At 43.6% G+C, this 23,819-nt stretch overlaps 2 protein-coding genes across 2 annotated transcripts; one reads left to right on the top strand and one right to left on the bottom strand.

Moving 5' to 3' along the window:
- Nucleotides 1-767: 767 nt before the first annotated feature.
- On the bottom strand, nucleotides 768-6,252 carry ERI2 (ERI1 exoribonuclease family member 2). Its single transcript, XM_066330355.1, has 8 exons — nucleotides 6,230-6,252; nucleotides 5,960-6,099; nucleotides 5,414-5,541; nucleotides 5,106-5,262; nucleotides 4,496-4,596; nucleotides 3,539-3,620; nucleotides 2,770-2,858; nucleotides 768-2,558 (listed from the first exon to the last, which is right to left on the bottom strand). Exons 1-8 carry the CDS (start codon nucleotides 6,250-6,252, stop codon nucleotides 1,218-1,220), a joined length of 2,061 nt encoding a protein of 686 aa, XP_066186452.1. The 3' UTR covers nucleotides 768-1,217.
- Nucleotides 6,253-6,332: 80 nt separating this feature from the next.
- On the top strand, nucleotides 6,333-22,112 carry REXO5 (RNA exonuclease 5). Its single transcript, XM_066329640.1, has 19 exons — nucleotides 6,333-6,565; nucleotides 8,229-8,350; nucleotides 9,229-9,355; nucleotides 10,267-10,351; nucleotides 10,775-10,921; nucleotides 11,067-11,155; nucleotides 11,975-12,090; nucleotides 12,860-12,998; nucleotides 13,569-13,663; nucleotides 15,318-15,420; nucleotides 16,018-16,154; nucleotides 16,470-16,578; nucleotides 16,912-17,022; nucleotides 17,149-17,286; nucleotides 17,785-17,877; nucleotides 18,349-18,565; nucleotides 19,074-19,267; nucleotides 19,851-19,960; nucleotides 21,879-22,112. The coding sequence occupies exons 1-19, from the start codon at nucleotides 6,449-6,451 to the stop codon at nucleotides 21,946-21,948; spliced, it is 2,319 nt and encodes a 772-aa protein (XP_066185737.1). The 5' UTR covers nucleotides 6,333-6,448; the 3' UTR covers nucleotides 21,949-22,112.
- The last annotated feature ends 1,707 nt before the right edge of the window (nucleotides 22,113-23,819 follow it).

Genomic DNA, 23,819 nt, shown 5'->3' on the forward strand with positions numbered 1-23,819 from the left:
GTGTTAATAACTCCCGAACTGAGGGGAGAGGAGCAGGCAGACACTCGCCGGAGCGGAGCGAGCAGCCCTCGGGCCAGCTCTGCAACACCGCGTCCGACACCGACCCATGCGCTCCACTGGCGGAGACATGCTTTGGCCACTTTCCTGTGCCTGTGTGGGACTCCCGAAGGTGTCCCGGTGTAGAGGGACCAGCTAAACAAGAAACTCTTTGAGCAGGTGAATGGAGGCTTGGAAAAAGAGCGAACATGTGCTAACAGAACAGTCGTGGCCCGTAGCGCAGTTCCTAAAGGAAGGCGTCTGTGTGCATCCCGGTCCGTAAGAGCCGCCTCTCCCTGCTGTAACTTCTGAGCTTCTTGGACGGTTAGGGGGGTAAGAATTGTTACAGGTTCTGATCTGTGTAAAAAATGACCAAGGCAGTTGCTCCAAATCCAATATAAGAAAAACACCATTGGAAGCAAACTGCGCTAGAAGTGGAGAAAAATTTAAAGTAGTTGCTTTTTTGCAGGATTTTTTTACAAAGTAAGACATTGCAGATTTACACAGTAATTAAAGTAAGACATTATAGTATATCCTTCTTAGTTCAGGTTTGAATACGTTCTTACCTGATTCCCATCATTTGTCTGTCCCAGGGGCTACAGCAGGAGCCAAAGGAGACGTTGATACAAACGAAATGGGAAACTTAGAGAGGCAAGAGCACAACAGTAATGTGTGTTAAAGTATTTATTGAAATATCAGTATCTTATCTTTATTGTTAATAAACAATATCTTAACGGATAAAAGACCTCTGTAACAGTTTAAGAAAATACTATTGCTTCAAGAATCACTTTTGATGTGTGACATCTCCTAAAGAGATTTTAAAATGTTTCAAAAATTAAAAGTTGTAGGCATTAAAAGTATATTTAGAAAAAAAAGTGCAAATAAAATCTGTGTCATTGAAATCTTTAAGCACTGGACTAGTAAAGTATTTAAAATACATGATAGAAGAGAAATTTAAGAATTGTAGCAACAGCTGCTCATACTCTAGTTTTCTCACTTCATTAAGTAGTTACTTTATGATATTTTTGTGTGTTTGAGCCATTTTCCTTTCTATGTTAGCCAAGAACTGTCCTTTTTATCCCATTCTGAGAATACATATCTGACATCATTTGATTGTCTTGATTACATTAAGCATGAAACTTAAAAGAGTTTAGGATTCAGACAAAAAATCATATCCATTTTCAAGTTCTCATAGAGGGCCTAAGACACAAGTACTTTTTGTAGGAAAAATTTTCTGTATTACTAGAAACAATTCCGAGAGAGGTGAAAGCATCTGCATTGAAGGTGAGACCATTAGATTTCTCTTTCAGAAGTGCATATTCCCACTTGAAGTATCCACAACTTTTCTTATTACCTCCTTGCTTTCCAACAGGACAACAAAAAAATGCTCTGCCATGATTTGGGCCAGCATTTGACACAGAGAGTTTTTTGGCTCTTCGGCCACAGTTACACAGAGGGGGAGTTGATTTTCCATTTCTCGCAGCTCTTACAGACTCATTCAGATTGACTGTGGAGTTTAGAACAGCAGGAGATACTTTGGGCAAATTTGTACTTCTCAATGGTAAGCAGTGATCAAAAGAGGAAGTTTGCTCTTGATATATATGAAAAGACTTTTTTGCTGGTGGGCATGTTTTTGGACTAGTTGGCTTTCTTTTAGGAGCCTCTAAAGGAGTAGAGTAATTTCCAATTAATGCTGATTGTGCTGAAACAGCATTTCCCTTTGGAGATGGTAACTTAAAATCTGAAAACTTTGAAGTCTGCCTTTGTACTGTCCCTATATTGTAGATTGTAGTATCAGGACTTTTGTAAACAACAGACCTCAGAGGTTCCATGGGTGCTACAATTTCCTCCAAAGTCTGATTATCTGAACTTGTCACAGCCAATTGTTTTGAAATAGTTTCTTCTTTAAATACTGTCATATTGTCAGTACTTGAGTCATCCTTGAGCTGAACAGAGTCTGAATTTTGTTCATGCTGAGATTCTGGTATCAAAGCAACATCTTCCCAGTCTGTGAGCAGAGACAAACACTCAGAACTGGTGCTGATGTCCCCACTGGAGAGAGTAACTGAGGGGATGGTGGTGGAGACAAGCACCAGCCCTGATCCCTGTGCTGGGAGGCTGGGCCTGGCTGTTCTCAGAGGCTGCCCAATGCTCAATCCCTGCCGGCATCCTGTTGATGCAGGATTGGGACGTGGCTGTGCCAGACCCAGAGGAACAGGAAATTTCTTCGTAGATGCTGCTGAAGAGCTTTGGGAATGAGCATGGAATTCAGTCCTTGAGCTGCTGCTGGGTACAACATGGACATCTGCAGAGGGATTAGTGCAAGTGATCTGCTGTTCCCCAGTCTGCACATTAGAATTTATCTTGTTTCCAGAAATACTATTGTGTTTGATCTCAGCCAGAGATTTTGTTTCACAAGTTCCATCTCTAGATGTTTCAAGTCTGCTCTTACTTCCCAGTGGAGTCTTGTCAGTGACATTTCCAGTCAGTGTTCTGGAAATTAAATTACTCTTCTGATATGCCTAGGGAGTCCGTAAACAAAAGCAGATTTTGAAAAGTGAATACCCAGACATTTGGGGAATAAATGCACAGAATTAATAAGCATATCAGTGTAAGGATGTTCTTTCCAAATCATAGTCAAGATGCAGGGTTTTATTATTTGAATAGCTCACCTTTCATCTGTATTCCAGGCTACAAAGCAAGTAGATAGGAAGATACGAAGTAGTGACTAACCTTATCCAAAGATTTAGTAACTTTCAGCACACATCCATCACAAATCAGCCTCCAAGCAAGACGAGCAGTATTCCGGGAATCATCCAACCCTTCAAAAGTATGGTTATATTAATGTCTTCTTTTTAAACTGCTACTGGGGATAGTTCTTATTACAGGAAAAATGTAATTCAGGTAAGCCTTACATGAATGACAAGGAGTCACAGAACTGTGACACTTAGTCATCTAGTTCAAAAAAGGGAAGTAGAAGTAGAAAATTCCAAGTAATTCTCTCTGCTGAAACATCTGAAGGATTATCCATAGAGCTGAATAGCTATTCACAATTTAAAATATCCTTGTTCTTTTTATTAATCAAGTAAAAAAACCCCAAAACCATATTGTGCTGGAATTCTCTCACATTAACATGATATCCAGAGCTATCAGGTAAAATCAAGTTTCTTTGTCTTCCCTCCACCTCTTTGCTTTTGCATCCTAGCAATTAATAAATTAATTTTGTGAACATGCACTCGGTAGCAGTAGAAGAGATTTCAGAAATAAACTATGAGGTTAGAAATAACAAACTGATCTCAGAGCACTTTGCCCTTCTTCTTTTGATGGTCGGTTGGACAGAACATGGCATAACCTGAAACAGTAGTTACTATTCAGAGTAATAACTAGCTATTAACTAGCTGCCTTAGGTTAAGTTGGCTAGCTAAAACTAAATAGTACTATTTAGCTTTCTAAGATACATATATTTAGATATATATATTAAAATGAGGATAATCATGCTTACCAGAATGTTCCCGTCCTTGAAAAGCTATCCCCAAATCCTGCAAAGCTCCATTTAGCCCTTTAGGCTTTCTGTTATAGAAGGCCTAAGGAAAGACATGTTTAACATGAAGCACTTCAAAACCTTTCCCATAGTGAAGCAAAGCCATTCCAGAAATAATTCCTAATGAATAATAAATCTCACAAGGCAATTAAGCAAGTTAGGTATCTGCATTTTATAGTGAGGATAAGGCCATAAGTGACTTACCCTGTTAGAAATCAGAATGGAAAGAACCATGAATCCCTTCTCTCAGTCTTAAACAAATCCATTCTGTCTGAGCTCTGGAGTCATTTGCCTGCACTCTATGGCTTACACTGATGAAAGTCTTAACAGACAAGCATTGAAGAATACAACTATAAATAATACCTTAAGGTGCAATCAAAGGCATAGGCATGAATATGTCTGGCATAGGTGTGGATTTTTTTGTAAGTGAAAAAAGTGAGTATTACTACTTGCTCCTGATATGAGTATCTGATTTGATCACTAGAAAGGGGAAATTCACAGTGTTTATCTTTAGAGACCTAATTCTGTTGCCTACCTGTAAGGTACCTCTAAGTACCTCTAAACAGACTATGATGCTGACTTCCTACACAACAATAGAAGGCAACAATAAACACACACACACACCCCAAAAGAAAAAAAAAAAAAAAAAAAAAAAAAAAGGAAGCAAGGAAAGCAAGTAAGAGCAGCTCATAAATTCTCATAATTATCATTGTTTTATCAAACAACAATCTTTTCCTAGCATTAAGATTTCTATTAAAATTCACACAGTTCTAGGGCAGTTGGCTATAGAGCAGTAACAACACGAAATAAAACCAGGTTACTCTGGTCACTGGGACATACAGCATTGCCTTAAAAGCTCAGGCACAGCGTTTGAGGGGATGTGTGGGTGGAAAAGTTCCGGTCTGTCAGTCTTCTCACCCTGTACGTCGCTTTGAGATCAATCCAGGAATTCAGAACGTCAGGTTTGCGCAGCTGCTTCCTTTTACACTCATAGTGCAAACACACCCCCAGGTCCCAGTCTATGCAGGGAAAACCACAGTCAATCCACCACTACAACATCACGTGGCCTATGTGTCCCTTTATGTGGCCTAAAAATCTACATAAAGGAACACAACACCAACACACTGTCAGCATCCTGTGTTGCTGGACAAGAGGCACAGGCTGTGAAGTGATTGTCCATGGGAAATACTGGGGTTGCTGCAACAGGATACCAGAAGCAACAAACCCCTGTTGTTAGTAAATAACTTCAGACAGTTAAAGATCTCAAAGACATCATTAATTCATTTAGACACACTAAGAATGGTCATACAGTTCACTAAAGCAGAATAATATAAGGTGCCAGGCCCTGGAATCAAAGATGCAGCAAATACATCAGGATTCCATGGATTTCATATTTTCAGTCTTATCCCAGTATTCCACATTTTTAATACCTGGTAACAGGGTTTTGGCTGCCTAGAAGTGAAGACACAATCTCACTAGTGCCACCTAATGTTACTGTGCAGAAAAAGCAAATGAAAATGTTATTTACCTGTCCAAGTAACAAAGGCACACGCTTTTGTTTCAGAAGTAGAATTACTCTGACTATCAGTACTGAATATAATTTTCTTCTCCTTTTGTATCTTTTGAATCCATTTCAAAAACTGTGATAAGCAAATGTTGAGAGGCACCCCGTTGTCAACTTGATTCTTCAAGAAACAGAACAAGAAGCATGTATGTGTTAGAATGCATTGTAATTCATTTGAGGTTTATTACTTTTTAGCCCTTTAAAAGCCTGTTTAAATAAAAGAGTAAACAGCAATTATACAATTGTAAAACAATGCTAAGTCACAATTATACCTGTGTTATGCCAGTTAGTTCCATACAGAATTTGGAGAGAATGGGATGCTCCTGGGGCTGGACGTACATGTGGAATTCAGATTCAAGCGCTCCTGTTGAGGTGTTCAGCAGGACTGCTGGAAATTCAACTGCAACAAACACAGAAGAAGAAGAAACAAAACAGAGCCAGAACACAAAGCCAGAAAGGTTAAAACTGTTCACAAGAGTTAAACCATTTTTATATGGGTCCCTGCCAACTCAGCATATTCCATAATTTTAGTATACACACACACACACACACACATATATATAAAAACATAGAGTTCAAGCATGATGCTGATAAGGCCAAGGCTGCAGGTTTGATCCCTGTATGGATCATTCGCTCATCGAGCTGGACTCGATGATCCTTGTCAGTCTCTTTCACGCACACATACGTACACACATTTATATTATATATCTATTATTCCATTACACCGGGGCTGAAACACCAAGGGTTAGAAGGAACACAATACAAGGACGACACATAATGACGACAAGTACGGCCCAAAGCCGGCCGTGCGCACTCACTGATCTCGGGCCCGCGCCGCTCGCCGTCCCCCCAGCACGTGGCCTCGAAGTCCAGGACGATGAGGAAGCCGAAGCGCTGCCCCGCGGCCGCCCGCGTCCCGCTCCGCGCCCGTGCGCTGCTCCGCGCCAGCCCCAGCCGCCTGCGGACACCGACCGACCGCGCTCAGGGGCCGCCCGGCCACGGCCACCGCCGCCCGCCGCCCGCCGCCCGCCGCCCGCCGCCCGCCGCCCGCCGCCCGCCGCCCGCCGCCCGCCGCCCGCAGCCCGCACCTGGCCAGGCGCTTGGCAGCCATGGCCGCGCTCCGCCGCCTCAGCGAGCGGCCGCCATCTCAAAGCTCCCGCGGGCCCGCCTCCACCGCGCTGTCGGCGCTCGGCTGCCCCGGCCCCGCCCAGCTCGGCGCGGCCGCGGCGCCATCCCAGAGCCCCGAGGTAGCGCGGAGCTGTCCCCGGCTGTGAGGGGCCGCCTGACCCCGCCGCTCCGTGCAGACCATGGCGAAGGGGCTGTGCCTCAACGGGAGCAAGCGGACCGGCGAAGCCGCGGAGGGGCCGTGGGCGGCGCGGAAGAGGCGGAAGGCGGATGGCGGCGGCCCGGGCCCGGGCCCCGAGGTGAGAGGCCAGCGCCCGGCGCTGTGAGAGCGCGGTGCGGGCCGTGCGTCCCGTACGGCCGCTTCTCGGGGGCGTTGCTGTGTCCCGCGTTGGGGTGCTGAGAGCTCAGCAAAACCATGTACACCGGCAGTGTAGCGGGAGGGTCAGGTAGAGCCAGTGCTTGCAGATAACATCACAGAACGTCCTGAATTGATCCACAGGGTGCATCGAGTCCAACTCCTGGCTCTGCACAGGACACCACGGCAATCCCACCATGTGCCTGAGAGCATTGTCCAGACTTGACGTTAACAAACTTCTCGAACCCTGGCAGGTGTAGGGCCATAACCACTGCCCTGGGCAGCCTGGATTCTTCTCCAAGAGATGTGGAATAAAGGTCATTTGGTGTGCTCAGCATTATATTTAAGGCATTCTGTTTAGAAAATAGATACATTCTCTAATATAATCTCGTAAACAAAGGAGATCGTGAAAGGAGCGTTTTGTGTGCCCAGCACATAACCTCTGAAGGATGCAGAGCAGCCCCACGGTAGCACCTCACCTGGGGCACACTGAGTCAGTGCCCGTGGAACAGGAGTGTTCTGTGAAATCAGTCCTGTTCGTACCCAGTTAGAGGCAAATTCCTGTGGTGGGCAGTACTCTCTCCTCGGTGAATCAAAACCTCTGCTCTTTGTGCAGGTTTTTTGCAAATCTTTTATTAGGCCGTATTGAAAACAACGGTGTCATTAGTTGTCTCACTTAGCATGAGATATGAGGCACTAGCAATTACACCAGCCTGTGCTGTTGCCAGATGATTCTTAACCACTGGAGCCACGAAGGCTGTCACCTCTTTAACTTCCTTACCAAGTGACAAATGTCTCAAAGGGCATACCACCTCAGTCCCATCAGGGCAGGCTGTCCAAATCACTAAGCACACAGTTTGTTAATGTGCAGGGGAAAGGAACTTTCAGTTCTTGCTGTAAGGTTCTACATTCTCTAGTGTTGTGTGGTGTTTTTCCCCCTGTATACCTTGATGTCTTTTCATCACCTATAAAAAAGAATATCTTAAAAATTTTACAGGAGTTCTTTTGAACCAGCCATCTGGTCCGTGGAGGTCACCAAAATGCCGTGTTTACTTGCTAATTAGCCTTAAGAAGAATTTGTGCATTTAGGCCTAAAGAACTGCTGTGTAGAGCTGTGTGGCACAGTCCTCACCTCATTTCCTCAGTGCTTTCTGCATCTTCCTTGGATTTTACTGAAGCGTTTTTCCCTGCAGGGGTCAGCAAACCCTTCTGGCAGAGCAGATCCCACGCTGTAGAGAGGGAAAACCTCACATAGAGTCAGTGGCTACACCTGACACTTGTACCAATGTTTCAAGCTCTACAGCAACTAGTGTAGGGTTGAGTGACCACGATATTGTGTTTGCATATCAGCTGTCTCCTTATGGCATATATCTGCTTGTGTTAATCTTTATTAAATAAATCTTTGAAGTTAGAGTACCTGGGTTACTGAAATGTTGAGTAAATGTAATATTAAAGTGGGATTTGAAAGGAAACTTTAGCCCGTAAGGACTGGAAAAGTTACTTTAAATGTAGCGGCTTGTATCCAAATAGTTTCTTTTTCCCTTCTTTGTTCACGGACTGGTGTGATTACATGAAACTACTCATTACCAGCATTTCCCTTTCCACAGGAAAAGTCCTGTCGTTTGTCAGCAGCTCTGCTTGGTGAGGACTCTGAAATCAGCCAGGACCAGCTGTATGAGCTGCTGAAATATGCAGCTCTGGGGAAATGCCACAACGCAGCACAGCCCAGGTACATCCTCAGCTGCAATCAGCCTGGTCTCATGTTCTCCCATGGCGTGAAACATTCCTAAAGGAATATTGGCCATGCTGGCTTGGGAATGCTTGCCGTGGAGTTGCCATAATGGCAGCCTGGATTGTACAGACACAGTTGCTGTTAGATGTGGCCAGGAAGCAGAATTCCTCTTTGGTCAGAAACCCTACCATTCCATAGCTTTTTTTCATGCAGTTTTGAAAAACTAAATGACTGCTATGGAACCGAAGAAGCTCCATGCACTGAAAAATATAATACCATGTTAAAATATAAACACAAATGTTAATGCATTTCATGTTAGATATAATTGAAACAGAGCATTTTTAGAAAAAAAAATTTAGTCACTACTCCCTTTCTCTGGGCCACTTCTCAGTCCTGGAAGGGAAAGGCTGAGGAGGGTTTATAACCTTGAGTGGCAGAAATGAAACTAAATTAATCTTCAAATGAAACTCAAAGCAGAAAATACCCCACTTTGGATTTTAATAGTGAATAGAAAATTACTTCGTGAAACTTATTTTGATGCATTAATTCACCAGACTGCATCACTACAGTTGAAGTTGCTGGTATATTCACATTCTGATACATATGAATGAGGTATACATGTCTTGAAATGGTATGCAGTAGAAGTTTGCAGTAACTCTTCTTTCTCTGTCTCCTGTATTCTGTTGCTTCCAGGAATATGTGGCTGTTCGAGATAAGTTATAAAACTTCTTCTTATTGAAGTCATTTGGCACTTTGCCATTTACTGCCTTAAAAGCGGGGCTAGTTCCAACGTTTTTTTCAGAGAGCTTGACAATTGTTTTGCTTTGATTCTTATGGTTTGGGTTTTTTAAATTACTGCTCTTTTTTAACTGCAGCTGGTGCCGTATTTATCACCAAAGCCACCTGGCTGGGGTTGTGGTTGTTGTTCTACACGAAATGAGCCAACTCCATTTCTACAGATTCTATTTGCAGTTCAAACACCTCAGGAAAATATTCCGGCATGTAAGTCCCCAGACTGCATCCGTGTCTTCTAAACTTCTTTCAGTCCTGAAACCACATCCCAGAGATAATGGCTGCAGTGGAATTACTGCCTTTTCCCAGGATGTGACCATCCTTGACAGCAAGTGAGAGGATCTCTTTGCAGCAGTTGTCAGCTCAGAACAAAGGACTGGGTTTTGATATTAGGAACAGGATTTCAAGACATATGTCTTTGAAGCCTTACCAGGTGAAATGTTTATTGATGTTTCAGTCCTCTGACTATTACATATCTTGAACCTACAGGATGCCAATTAGATTATAAATATCTTGGAATGGTTTCAATAATTTGAGATTTACTCTGAGTGAGGAGACTCTCAATAGAGTTATGCTAGTCCCACTGGTTGAAAAATACCACGTTTATTATTGGCACTTTATGTCAAATTTCTCCAATTGCACAAAGAGATTATTAAAATAATTATTTTAATTTTCTGACTTATGAGCAACAGTTTTGAAGGAAGGAAGGAAGGAGGGAAGGAAGGAAGGAAGGAAGGAAGGAAGGAAGGAAGGAAGACTTGAATTCAAGCTTCTAGAGAGTTCTTCCTGAACTGCAGCAAATGTAAATCACAAATTAACTGGAAAGACTGGAACTGACGTTAGTTTCTATCAAATAAGGTCTTGAAATTTGCCTTCTTGATCATATCAGGCAAGACAAATCTGTCCTGTAGTACAGAGAATCCTGTATCATCCCTCGTTGGAACAGGTTTGTTCTGTTTTGGGCTTTTCTACTTGATAAAACACCAAATGTATTTCCACTATTTCTTTATCCATCCTCTGCTGAATTTGGCTGGTTTGGGGATCAATAAATCCCTCATTTGCTTGTTATTTCTGCCTGTCTTTCAAAGTCACTAACACGTTTTCACATTTTCATTTTTCAGAGATTCACATTAGCACCTTCCCCTAACTTCCCAGTCAGCCTGTATGGAGAAGGAGCAAACCTGAAACCTCAAAACTCTCCACAAGGTATTTTGTGTGGGTTTGCATTGTCTCTTTCAAGACAGTGACTCACTTTGACCAGAAATTTATGATTTTGCATCTTCTGCCATCCCAGTGTGCTGCCCTGGTAAACTTGTTTAGAAAAGAATACAATGGCTTAAACCACGAGACTTCTTACCCTGACTAGTTCAATAACTCATGTTGGGCAAAATGAGAGAAAGTTTTTAACATATTTAATCCCAATCCATGCTGCTTTACTACCCATTGTGTGATTATTTTATTCTAAGATGTATCTAATCAAAGAGACAGAGATATAATTTAGGTTTGAGCTGAGAAGACTGTGTCTTTTTCTCCAATCTGTTATTCCAGGTTGTAATTTGGAATGGTGCAGCCTCCAAGTGTTGATCTGATGCTGAAACTGAGCTTGACAGATGCTTCTGTATTTTACAGGTGTGACTTCCACCAGTGAATGCATTACTAAAAGCTCTGACTTGCAGTGTGATCCCATCATTCAGAGATACGGAGACAAAAAACAAGGCCTTACAAGCTATACTCTAACTTTAAAAGAGCAGAAAGAAAATGATTATCCCATAGAAGGTCAGTTTATGAGTGAGGGCTGTTTAGTTGTTTTGTTGTATTGGGGTTGTTTTTAATTTTGACAGTTTAGTGATAAGTTTTGTCATATAAGACGAGTTGTAGAAGAAAGGTTGTCTTCTTATTCCCAGGTGTGTTTTCCCTCCAGGTTCCCCTGGATGCCAGGGCTACATCTCCACAGAGTGTGATCAGCAGAGGACAGACAGCAGCCCCCTCTTCGGTTTGGATTGTGAAATGGTAAAAATCAGTGTGTGTGGCCTTAAAAAATACAGTCAGGCACTCAGCTTTTACTAGCTGTTCCCAAGTGAGCCAAGCACTCTGTGTATTTGTGAACCACTTCTGATATCTTAATATCTGCTGCCAGTCCTTTCATTGATACTACCAGTGCTGATACAGCCATGGGAGAGGCCCCAGCAGTGGTTCTGGCAATGAGACAGAAATCATATCCTGATCAGAGAGCTCAGTTCTGTTGGCTCCCAGAGCAGTAGCTGGATCTGCCAGGCCTGTCAGCAATGCTGCAATAACTCATGAGACTGCTGTGGAATTCCTCCTCAGTTCTCTCCAAAGTTTGGGAAAAGAAAGATACTTCCCTGTCACACATCTTTCCTTTAGCTATCACAGTTCCTCTGGCAGCTGCTGTGGTGGAGTCCTTCTTTATTACAGTTTTATCCTTGCAGAGATGCTTGTTTGGTATCAGCATTGAGTAACTATTGGTACAACTTGGGCTCTGCCTTTAAATTGTACAACATCTCTGGGACTGGCACTGTCAGTGGCACTTGTACAGTGCAGAGCACAGACTGATTCTGTGAAATCAGGACTTCATTACAATGCTTTTCTGTGCTGTGCTTGCCTGTGTGTTTGCTGTGCTTACAGTGCACATTTAACAATTAAAAGGAAGCACACCAGAGTATAAGCCCAGCAGCTGTGAGTGGTGAATCTCTAAGTCAAGGAACTCCTTTGCAGTGATGCTGCTGCAGCCAAAGCAGGTGTTAGCTAAGGTCTTTGAGTGGCAGCATCGTGCTGATTCAACAACTGCCTCTTGTTTCTTCCTGCCAGTGCCTGACTGCCAAAGGGAACGAAGTCACCCGTGTGTCTTTGGTGGATGCACGGGGTCAGTGCCTGCTGAATGAACTGGTCAAACCTGAGAGCACAGTGCTGAACTACCGCACCAGGTCACTTGCGCAAACCTTTCTTCTCTCTTTGTCTTTCAGAGCTGCACCCCTTTCAAATTCAGCCTGTTACACAGGACCTTTCAGAAACTCCTTGCTTTGCACAGATGCTTGCTGATTTTCCCTCAGTGTTAAGAACAGAGTTCTTGCTGTGTGATTGAAGTGACCAACATTATGTGTACAATCTGCTGCACAGTGCCCATGGGGCTACCAGGCAGAACCACTGCCATGCTGCAATGTCTGTGGGAAAGTTCTCTTACAAATTAATGATACACAGCACAGGTTACTCTTCACTGCTGGTTATAAAATAAGATGGAGTCCATAGCTAAATTTGCTCATATGTAAAAAAATGTATAGAGCTTGTACACACCTTTAGGGTGGGGCTCAGGATTATAACAAAAGCAGGCAAAACTCAAGGCTTGTCTTTAAAACTTCACATGTCTTTGTCTAGGAGGTGATGTCCTAGTCCCCTTAGGTTCCTTGGAAGCATCTCCTTCCACCATCAGACTTGCAGTATTTCCTTACCTGTGCTATCTGATGCCAACTGCATCACTTAAGAATACCTGGTAGAAATAAACTTTTGAGATAAATGTGGTAGCACTCTTAGCAGTTTAGCTGCAGTGTGTTCTCCCATGTTGGAACAGAAAACAGTGAATAGCATTCTGTGATTAGCTACACTGAGTTCATATTTTACAGGACCCGCTTGTAATATTTTCCAGCAAACACTGTTGCTAATGTGTTGCTTTTAAGTAATCCAACTTTTGTTTTGAAGATTCTCAGGAATCACAAGGAAAATGCTTCTTCCAGTGAAGACAAGACTGTCAGACATCCAAACCAGGCTAAAAAAAATGCTTCCCCATGATGCAGTATTAGTGGGTCATTCTTTAAATTCTGATCTTCAGGCTTTGGAAGTGAGTATGTTTTTAAGAGTGTTTTTCCAACCCTTTGTTTCTCATTTCACACATGAACACTCTTTAACAATTGCTATTTTTATTAGTGAACAATTGTTAATTGCTTTTTATTATGAATAACCCTATGTCTGTAAGGATTTAAAAGTCAAGAACTCTCCTTACAGCTATAAAATTTGCAAGGGGCTATTCCAAACCCAAAAGAGAGAAGTCTGTCCAGACACAGATATTGTTGCAACTGGAACTTTACCCCTCTGCTTCAGCCAGATGCTTCTGATAGCTCTGTCATGGGAAGAACTGAAGTCCTTTCTGTGGGTAATTTAACCAATCTAAAATGCTTGAATCATATTTAATCTTTCTAACGCAATCTAGATCTTCCCACTAGAGTGGGAGGTAGAGAGGAGAGTTGGCTTTGTTTCATTATTCCTTTTGCTCTCTTGTGGATGAGGTATCTGTCAGGGGGATACTGGCAACAAAAATTAAAGGCAGAGGCACAGAAAATTGTGGAGTTGCTGTCCAGTTCTGTATGTCTGCTGTTCTTAGACTAAACTGAGGGTGACTTTTCTCCTCCAGATGATCCACCCCAGTGTTATTGATACTTCACTGCTCTTCGCCAGAAATGAAGGCCGAAGATTTAAGCTAAAATTTCTAGCCAAAGCTGTTTTAGGGTAAGATTATTATTGTACTGTCATGGGAAAGATTAGAAACTGTCCTGGTGGGTCATAGGGGCTTACTCTGCTGCTAATAGTATCAGAATTATTATTTTGCTACTAAGATTCAAAAGAAAGGAGCAGGTTGTGCAAGTAAGACGTGGTAAAAAGGAATTTACTGACTGCTTGAAACATCAGGCAGCATAGTAAATGAGCTTGTCTTTGAACAAGCAGGAATGTTGTGACCTAACCAGATCTGAGTCACAGCAAAACTCGCCTTCCTGCAGGGCTGTAGAGGTGTACTCAGTTGTAGAACAGCAGAGGCATGCTGGTTCACACAGATGAGAGCTGTTTCAGGTGGCAAGAAAGAAAGGTAAATGCATGAAATTCTGATTTACTGACTTAAATCATATTTCTCAGTGTATCAGCTACCAGTTGTCGCCAGACAGACATGAAAAAACCACACTCACACCACCAGTTGTGAGAATGAGAAAGAAGGAAGTTTATTCTGGGATTAGGGTTTAAATAGTTTTTGGGGTTTGATCAGCGATTGGAGGACGAGGTTGACACCTCTCTGACCCCACTGGTCAAACCAGAAGTCCATAAATTTGTCCTTCCCCCTGGAAGGAATGCACAATTTACAAAACATCACTCTTTGTTTCTGTTACAATGCATGAGAACTCCAGTCCAAGAATGTAAACATCAGAAGGCTGAAAAATCGGGGCGACAACCAGTGGATAGTATCTTAGTGAGATAGTTCTCCCCATACTCACAGTGAATGGTAATACTCTGCAGTGCCCAACTTCACTGAACTGGAGGTTGCCTTCCACTCTGTGTGCAAATTCTGAGTTGGGCCATTAGTGAAGAAAGAAGTAAAATTTAAAAACAGTCATGCATCAGAGTAGTAAGCATTAGCACTGCTTCTGTCCAATTTCCCTTGTACTGGGCACTGGTCAGGCCACACTTCAAGTGCTGTGTCCAGCTCTGGCCCCTCAGTTTAGGAAGGACATTGAGATGCTTGAGTGCATCCAGGGGAGGCAACAAAGCTGGTGAGGGGCTGGAACACAAACCCTGTGAGGAACGGCTGAGGGAGCTGGGGTTGTTTAGCCTGGAGAAAAGGAGACTCAGAGGTGAGCTTATCACTCTCTACAGCCTCCTGAAAGGTGGCTGTGCTCAGGTGGGGTTGGTCTCTTTCTCCAGGCAGCAACTGACAGAACAAGAGGACATAGTCTTAAGCTGCACCGAGGGAAACATAGGTTGGCTATTAGGAAAAAGTTTTTTTCAAAAAGGATGATAAAATAATGGAATTGTGTGCCCAGAGAGGTGGAGTTGCCATCCCTGGATGTGTTTAAACAAAGGCTGGATGTGGCTCTCAGTGCCATGGTTAGTTGAGGTATTAGGGCATGGGTTGGACTCGATGATCTTGAAGATCTCTTCCAAGTGATTCTGTGATTCTGTAAATTCCATAAACCGTTTTGCTCAACATTGCAAAAACATTTCTTGCAGTAACTTTTGGGAATATTACATAAGGATGCTGCTGCACAGAACTGAAATCTTTTTTGGAGAGGGGAAAGTTCTTTTGCCCAAAAAGGACCCAGTTTAGAAAAGACAGGATGTTGGTCAGTGTGGAAAAACAGATAACCTGCCTGTACACCTAATTTTGATGCCCTAGGAAGGAGATTCAATGTGAACAGAAGCTTGGGCATGATCCTACAGAAGATGCTAGAGCTGCGTTGGAATTAGCTCAGTTCTTCATTGAGCAAGGACCAACGAAGGTATTTATATCTAATTAACATTTCTGTCCTAAAATACAAAACATAATGTTGTTGTGCTTTCAAAGAAAAAACTCCACTCCTGCCCATCCTCCTGTTGATTTAAAAGAGAAAATGGAGCTGTGCTAAGAGGCCCCAGTTTTGAGAGCTTGTTAATTCCAGCCTATATCCAGGTACCTGAATAACCTGGGCACTACCCGTGCTAAATACTCACTGACATCAGCCAGCATTGCTGCTAATCCTGAAGAGGGGCACTGGGTAAAGGACTGGGACACTTCCAGCCTGCAGGAATGCCTGTAATTTTTCTGGATGAAAGAAGAGAGAGACCTTGTGTGTTGTGGTAGTGATTCAGCTGGTTTTCTGAGTCCCTTGTGTTGTTGATTTCTGAGAGAACTTTGTTGGAGATGATTGCCTGTTGATGCTGTGAGTGCTGCATGCTCAAAAATGACAACAGAAAATAATAAGGCAAGAAATTAATGCCCATGTTTCTTCACTACTGGAGTGTACCTACGTGACTCACAGGGAAAGCACAGGCTTTTTGGCCAGCTACAATTAGCTGATGAGATGAAAGCCAGCTAATAATCTTCTTCCTTCCCCAAGGTAGCAGAACTAAACTTGGAGATGCTTCTGACAGCTGAAAAACTGGCTGAAGTCTCACAGAACAAAGCTGCGCTACAGCCACAAGGATGTAGGTTCCAGGAACAGCTGAATGAGCCTCCACCATTATCCAAACCATGGTAATAAGATTCTCAAATATGTATGTTTTTCCTTCAGTTGAATCCTCACTAAAATCAAACAAGTGCCTTATGTTTTTCAGAAGTCATCAGGATCTTCAGACCAACACAAATAATTGCAGTATAGTGCTGAAAAACTTTAAGCAGTTTCATCTTAAATTTCAGAGAGTATTGCCTAGGCCCCTTTTGATGTTGTGGACAAGAATATTCTTTCAAATATCTTAAAAGAATTCTAATTCTCTGACAAGCATTTTCTTGAAAGTTTTTATTCCTCATATTGAAAAGTATTGTGACTCACAGTGTACTTTTCTCTGCTAGTTTTTTAGATTGTCTGCAGGTGACTGGCCAAAAACCTCTCCTTTTGGGCAGACAGAGATTAGACTTTTCTGGTCTGTGTCAGAGTAACCTGAGCACTTCAAACAAACAGGTGAATGGACTTAGAGTGGGTTGGTCTAGGCATCAAAATAGTTCAAAGTTGTCCTTGATCTGGGAGTGGGTAGATGAGTCCTATTTTAGACTGACAGTACTGTTAGCAATAGTGTTAATACCAAGTTAGCTAAATCCATTTGAACATTTCAGAAATGAGCTTTGATCCTCTGCATCCTCTCATGACTCACCAAAGAAGAATTTCTGCCTGAGGGTTTTCTTGGACAATAATGAAAATTAAAGTTGGGAGTTAAATTCAATAGCCTTGTTTCTGATCCTCTGCAGTACAGCTGTCTTGCACCTCTTTGAACCTTGTGTGCTCTTTTCCCTCCAGATTCTTCAGAAAGCCTTGGAAGATGTTCCCCTGTCCAAATTCAGTATCATTCAATTCAGTTTGGATCCAGAGTACCTTGCATCTCACCTTCATGCTGGACTTTATGAAAAGGTATTATTTTTTCTTTGAGAATAAGTCTTCATGCTGAGCTTGTAGAGAGCTGTGATTTATCAGGAGGCACTGAGTAGTTAGTTCCTTTGCTTTGTGAAGTGCCTTCTCTAATCTGTGTTCCAACAGGTGAGAAGCAAGCTGACTGACATGCTGACAATTTACGCAGGTCCTTTTGAAGAAAACTTTTGCATGAAGTCTGTGAAGAAAGAATTTGGGAGGTGTGGACCAATCCAGTCCCTTACAGTGGTAACCGAAACATTCCAGGTGAGGAGCACTCAAGGGTTGCTGACAGGCCTGGAAGGTCTGAGTAAACTCTTGGAAAGATATGGATTAGAACCAAAGAAATACCAGTTATTCTGTTTGGAAGGGATTTTTGTAGTAGTAGTTTAGTCATCAACTACAATTATTCAGGATACTTAAAAAGTTGCTTCACACAATGACAAGAACAAGTGCAGCTCATGTGCTGCTCAGAGGACTTGGAGTGCTGGGGAAGCTGAGGTGATTTTTGTCCTTCTAAAGAGAACTGGTATGTTAAGGCCTTTAGCCAAAGGAGAAAAAAAGGGGTAGTATTAATTGAAGAGTTAATTGAAGGGGGGTTTAAACAGCTAGAGTATGTGGAGTGTTACATATTTTACCCCCAAACTTTTTGATATTATTCTAGTTTTAAAAGAAAGCACAACTTCATTGAGACCTGACTTTTTAAAAGGGAGGGCTAATGTGTCTCATTGATAAACCTGAAGTATCTTACTCTTCTATTTCAAGCCATATGTGTGTATCCAGTACGAAGTGCTGGAAGCTGCCCAGCTTGCTGTGGAAAGCCTGAATGGAGCTGAGGTAGCAGGATCCTGCATTAAGGTAATGGCAAACGGCAAAAGTTATGTTCAGCTCAGGCACAGCCTCCAATATATCTGTAACATCACAGCAGTGCGATGGGCAAATGCTGGCTGCTTGTGCTGCAGTCTCCCTGTCCCTGCGCAGTTTAGGGCCACTGGCAGAAAGAAGTGGCTAGATCCCTCTTTTTTTTCCTTTCTGCCTGTCAGAAAGGAGTTAGAAAACATCCTGACCTCCATCTGCAGCTTGAAAAGGCAGATCCAAGTAGCAAGGCTATACAGAGTAGGCATTTTAGTTTTATAGGGTTTCTGCATTACAAATATGATCTCGCTTTATCATGACTACTTAGGTTGGCCTTCATCAGCCATATTTACCACAACTGATGGAAAATAACCTGTCTACTTTTGGTATTGAGAGAAAAATACTTTAAAATAGAAGCTCAGAACACAGAGCAGTGGGCTGACATGCTTTTTATTCCTGCTGCACCCACCCCAGGTCCAGAGACCAGTCACTGCAGCAATGCTGGACTGCAATGTTCTGATTAAGGAATTAGAACTGGATGTTGAAAATGAAGGTGTTATTTATGTGGCTGGCCTAAAGAAGTCATTAACTGAGACAGACTTGCAAGAAGAATTCAGTCAGTTGAAAGACCTGGAAACACTGTTCCTGCCAAAGGATCAGAGAGGAAAGCACAGGAACTGCTGTTTCCTCAGTAAGTAGCTTCACACACAGCCTGCATATTTCCTTCAAATAAGCTCATTCAGCAGCCCTTGGGACTTTGCACAGACCCAGCAAGAGCCACTGAAACCCAGGTAGGCTCAAAGGGATGGTATTTAAACTGCTCCAGTGAAAGCACGTATTGTTTGGAGGAGCACTTTACAGCTAAATATTTAAGAGTAAAAAACATCTGCTCAAAAAAACCCCGAACATTTACTTAGAAAAATTCCAGGGTAGCTAATGGGCTCCTGTACTTCCATGTGAGGGGTGGCTACTGTGCAGCCTCACACAGAGCAGTAATCACCTCTGAAAGGTGAGAACAGCTCCATGAGTGCTGCTGCAGCCAGCTGACCTTTCTAGTCAGATGTTTATCTGTAGCAAGATGAGGATCTGCTTGCTGCAGTGATTTGTTTCTCATTTCCCTCCTGCTCCACACCTTTAGCCCTGCCTTGCAGGTGCCAAGGAGGGCAGCAAAAGCATGTTCCCTTCTCTTTGCATTTCAGAATTCCAGAAAACCCAGAGTGCTGTGGATGCCCTTGAAGCTATAAATGGATGGACCATGAAGGGTAGCAAGCTAAGAAGCAGGAATGCCCTTGCTCCAGGTCACCTCTGGAGATGGATTTGGCAGATGAATCACAACAATGGGAAGCAAGGAAAACACATCTTTTACGAGAAAATGGAGCAGCTGTCTGACTGCGTGAGTGTGAGGCTCTGCTGATGTTTGTTGCAATAGTGAGGAGGGACTGCCCTGGGAACTTGGAGTGGTAACTGAGCTGACTAAGGTGCAGAGCTGCTTGTGACAGAAGGGTCTCCTTGTGCTGGAGCAAAGGAGCTGCCAAGGGTTAGTTTCCATACAGCAGTTAGAGAGAGAATAGCACATGAGGTAACGTGATGTTTGCAGGGCACTGCATAACATTAAAACCAGATAGCTGCACAGGGCACTAGGTGGTGCTGCCCAGGAACTGAAGCCTGGCACTGGAGAGCTGACAGGGCACAGGCAGCACAGGAGTCACAGGGACAGGGGAGTGGCTGTGCGGCTGCACAGGAAAGAAGAGCTTTAATTGAGAGCTCTGGAGGTACAGCTCTCATTTTTACCTGGGTGCCATTTGAGCAGGGCCTGTGGCTCTCTCTGCAGCTGGGCCACTGCACTGCCAAGTGCCAGGCAGGACCAGTATCACTGCTGCTCTCACCTCTACCATCCCACAGGTCAGCCTCCTCACACACTTCAAGTATAACTGCTGATGAATGAGGGACTTTATTGCTTCTATTCTCTTATGCAGGAGCAGGATCTAAGGAAAAAGGTGAAGAAGTTAGACCACCATATCAAAAAGCTTTATAGAAGCCTGCAAAATAACACCCTGTGCATTGTTCTCTTCCCTGGAGTGAACAGGTAATTTGTTACCTATTTTGCAAAGGATCAAGGAAAATACAAAGCTGAAATATTTTTATCTTAATCTATTAAAAATTAAGGCCCTGCACAAGGAAGAGAAAGCCCAAGAGAAAAGCTGAAGAAGCTGTTGTACTTAATCTGACTTTCATGTTGGGCCAATAAAACCTCAGGCCTAAGTTCTGTCCACAAAGCAGATCGAGTCACAATTCATGTATGAGGGTCCACAGTGTTGACTAATTATACAGATTCTTACCAGTGCACCCACCTCCCCCAGACAATGCTTCATCCCTATTCACAATGAGGTAAGTTTTATGCGGCTGTGAAAGAATCAAGCAGAGTTTCCACAGCAGGCAGGATTTTGTGGGGGGGGTTTGGTTTGGCTTCTAAAACACCTAATTACTGCAGACAAGGCTGCAGCTGTTGTGGTACCCCCCAGTGTGCTTCAACCACAGCTGATCAAGGAGATGGTTCATACCCTTATTGTCATGTGATGGACAGAAATGAGAAACCCCAAATTTGTTCACCAAGTCCTTCAGCTTTTGTAGGAAGGAGCAAGTCATGCTATCAGGGATACTTCCAGCTGGAGTGGCCTTCCTGCAGTTCAGCCCCTGGGCCTGAACTGCCACAGTGTCACTGTTTAATTATTAACCAGAAAAGTTCAATTTTTCGTAAGCAAAGTCCTGGTTACTGAGGACATACTCACTTCAACAGCCTTCTGTGCTCTTAATGTCACTGGTCAGCCTAATAAAGGTCACACCTACCTTTGTTTTCTTCAGTGCCCCGCAGCAGAAGGGGCATTGTTCCTTGTGGAGATACCAGTCATGCCCCTGGAACAGAAGGAGGGACAGAGCTGCTCAGCAGCATCTCTTCTGCCTGGCTGGGCAGCCACACCAGGTTCCCTCCCTTACTTGCAGGGCTTCCTGAGAAGAGCCATGGTGCTGTTCTAATTCTCTGCTCCAAACTGTGTCCCTAGAGGATTCATCCTAAACCCAGGGATGTGTAGGCTTAATGGCACTGAATGGCATTCCAGCCAAGGTCTGCTCTTAGCATGATTTGCTCCAATTGTTCAGTTACTAATAACTTCAGGGGAAAAAAATTTGTCATCTTCAATAGAGCATAAGTTGTTTTTTATTCCCTCACTCTAAATTGTAGTTTACAAACAGAGCCAGCAGGAGCTCCTGCCTTATCAGCAGAGTACTCCCTGCAGGTTACCCTGAGCACAGCTCAGATTCAAACAGTGCCCCAGTCTGACCTGGCTGTGGGCACGTCAGTGCATGTGGGCCTTGGATCAGCTGCTGCCTTCTGTGGCCTAAAACTTCATCTGTTTTTATTTTTATTTCTGAGTAATCATTTGCCTCTCTGCACCCTGTATCACCTCAGGTACCCTGCACACTCACCTGTCCCCCCAGGAGAAGGTTTGAGGTGGGGATGGCTGTGAGTTGCAGTCCACTCCCTGTGTCCTTTGCAGCAGTCACTGGGCTCAGCACGTCTCAGTGGACTTTTCAAGGGCCATTTCCAACTATTCTCGCTTAGCACAATCTTCCATCACCAAGGAGTAGGAATCCCACCAGCAGAACAGGTGGATTCAGGAACCTGCATCCACAGGGAGCCTGTGGAAGCCCCCAGAGCTTGGCTCACACTTTCAGGCTGCTGAGTGGATTGGATGGGAACTCCATCCCAGGCTGGGAAGAGATTTCTTGCCAAGTGTGAGGTTCCTGTAGTACTGTTTCCCTGAGGACCAACAGTTCAGAGGAGGCTTCTTGATTAAAAAGGATGCCAAATAATTTTGGGGTGGAAAAAGAATTAATTTTTGAATGTGCTGACCCAGGGGGTTCCAGGCCTCTCACTGCCAGCCCAGCAGTTATGTGCATGAAGGCTGAACTGAGCAGAACTAACACATCTCTTGTTTGTGTTGCAGCACACACGGATCACAAGCCGGCCTTGGTCTGATGGGAATAAAAGATGATGAAGGGAGGAGTGCTTGTTAAACTGCCAAATTTTTAAGCAAAGTCTTTTGTTAAGATATTTTTAATTACTTTAAATATTGATGTCTTCGTAAAGATCTCTTACCATAAGAACAATAGGCTTTCACTCTGTTATCTTCTACCACATCTAAAAATAAAAGCCATTCAAAGTGTCTTAAAGCACAAAACCCTTTCCATTTAACCCTTCTTGCTGTGGGATGGTCGAGCCAGGCAGGTGCTGGGGCAAACCAGAGCAGTGCTCCCCAGGAGCTGGGCAGGATTGGCCTGTGGATGTCATTCCTTGCTGGAGACCAAGGTACCAGCTGGGGCATCACCCCTGGAACATCCCAGGCCATAAATCAGCCAGCCAGGTCAGTGCAGAACCTACAGCAGCTGCTCAGCAGTTAACAGCTACCCCAGGATTGTGTGGATTTCTGGAACTGTGGAGTGCCAACTCCTGAACTGCAGTCGCTGCCTCCTTTCTGGGAAAGTGCTGTACGTAGTCCATGGAAAGGAGGAATCAGTGATTCATACTTCTTGGACAATCTCCACTTTCTCCTCCCTCCCTGACCACCCCCACCCTCCCCTCACACACAGAAAAAATAAGAAAAAAAGGTTTCTGTATGGCTGTGAGAGGAGCAAGGGATGTTTAAAGGAAAGCACATGGCTGTGTGGACGTTTCGCAGCATCGCTTCCTGAAGGGAGCTGGAAGCAGGATGAGGTGATTTGCAACCTGACAGCTCCAGACCTGTCCTTTGCAGCCATTGCCACTTGAAATGGAGGCTGGTTGAGCACCTCTTGTTAACATAAAGCATTTCCAAGCACAAAGATGCTTAGGAGAGTTTTAGGCACTCAGGAAAAGCAATTGAAAAACAAAAAAGAAATGTTAAAAGGTTTGACCATGAGATAAGGGATTTTTTCATGTGAATTGGAATAGGCCAAGATAAAGGTGAAATACTTATCATTCCAGAAATTATTAAATACACCTGATGGAATATTTATACCCTCCTACTTTCCAACCTTAAGTTCACTGTGCTGGGCTGGGCTCTCTCCTTGTGTTGGGTTTTGGAAACTGGGAGTTGCTGCGTGGAGGAGCAGGCACAAATACAGGAAAGCAGGAGAAAGGTAAGTTCAGCATTAGCCCAGAAGCAGCAATGAGCAGGCAGGGGATGCTCATGTCAGTGTCATTAATGACTAAACTTATAGCCACCTGAAAATTACATCTATTATTCAGCAAGATGAATGCAGCCATTTTTCTCATACAAAGGTACTTTGGCTACCCCAAGCGAGCCTGGCATTCCTTTGGCTGCAGCTATTGCAAACTGGCATAAGCAATAACATCAGTGCTACTACAGAATGTGAAAGGGAGCCAGTGCCTTCAGCAGCACAGCCAGTCCCTGCTGCTGAGCCAGTCCAGCAGAGATCAGGAGCTCAGGCAGCTCAGGGCAGGGGGTGAAGGGCAGACTGACCCCAGCACACATCCCCCTCTAAAGGACTCGCTCCTGTTCAGGCTGTTCACATCCAGCATCTCCTTGTTGGAGACACTTGCACTGCAAAGTTGAAAAAAAACAGCTAGTTTTCCATCCACACACTTAAAAATGCTGTAGTCACCTCCTTGCAAGGGACTAGATGGCATTTAGTGAGCACCCAGGAGTCCTACTTGAGAAATTCACATGACAAATAAAACTAGCAAGAGTCCTATTCATAGGCATGGAAAAATAAGTAATTTGTCCCTTTTTAATTGAAAAATGTAAAAAGGACTAAAGCTTTAAATAAGACATTTGTACAAAGCTTGAGCACAAAAAAGTGAACACCAATGTGTCGTTATGTAAACACCACAAATGTTACTCATTTGTTCAGTAACGCACAGAACAGTGTGCAAGTTCCCTTTCCAG

The sequence above is a fragment of the Sylvia atricapilla genome, chromosome 15 (genome assembly GCF_009819655.1).
Source record: "Sylvia atricapilla isolate bSylAtr1 chromosome 15, bSylAtr1.pri, whole genome shotgun sequence".
Classification (NCBI taxonomy): Eukaryota; Metazoa; Chordata; class Aves; order Passeriformes; family Sylviidae; genus Sylvia; species Sylvia atricapilla.

Excerpts from the sequence above, each read along its gene's own strand:
- REXO5 (XM_066329640.1), top strand. The coding sequence starts at position 6,449 with ATGGCGAAGGGGCTGTGCCTCAACGGGAGCAAGCGGACCGGCGAAGCC. Across the intron at positions 17,023-17,148 it reads ATGCTGGACTTTATGAAAAG|GTGAGAAGCAAGCTGACTGA; the intron begins GTATTATTTTTT and ends GTGTTCCAACAG. Across the intron at positions 17,287-17,784 it reads TGGTAACCGAAACATTCCAG|CCATATGTGTGTATCCAGTA; the intron begins GTGAGGAGCACT and ends TTCTATTTCAAG.
- ERI2 (XM_066330355.1), bottom strand. The coding sequence starts at position 6,252 with ATGGCTGCCAAGCGCCTGGCCAG. Across the intron at positions 5,542-5,959 it reads GCGGCGCGGGCCCGAGATCA|TTGAATTTCCAGCAGTCCTG; the intron begins GTGAGTGCGCAC and ends TGTTTGTTGCAG. Across the intron at positions 2,859-3,538 it reads TCAAGGACGGGAACATTCTG|GGTTGGATGATTCCCGGAAT; the intron begins GTAAGCATGATT and ends ATACTTTTGAAG.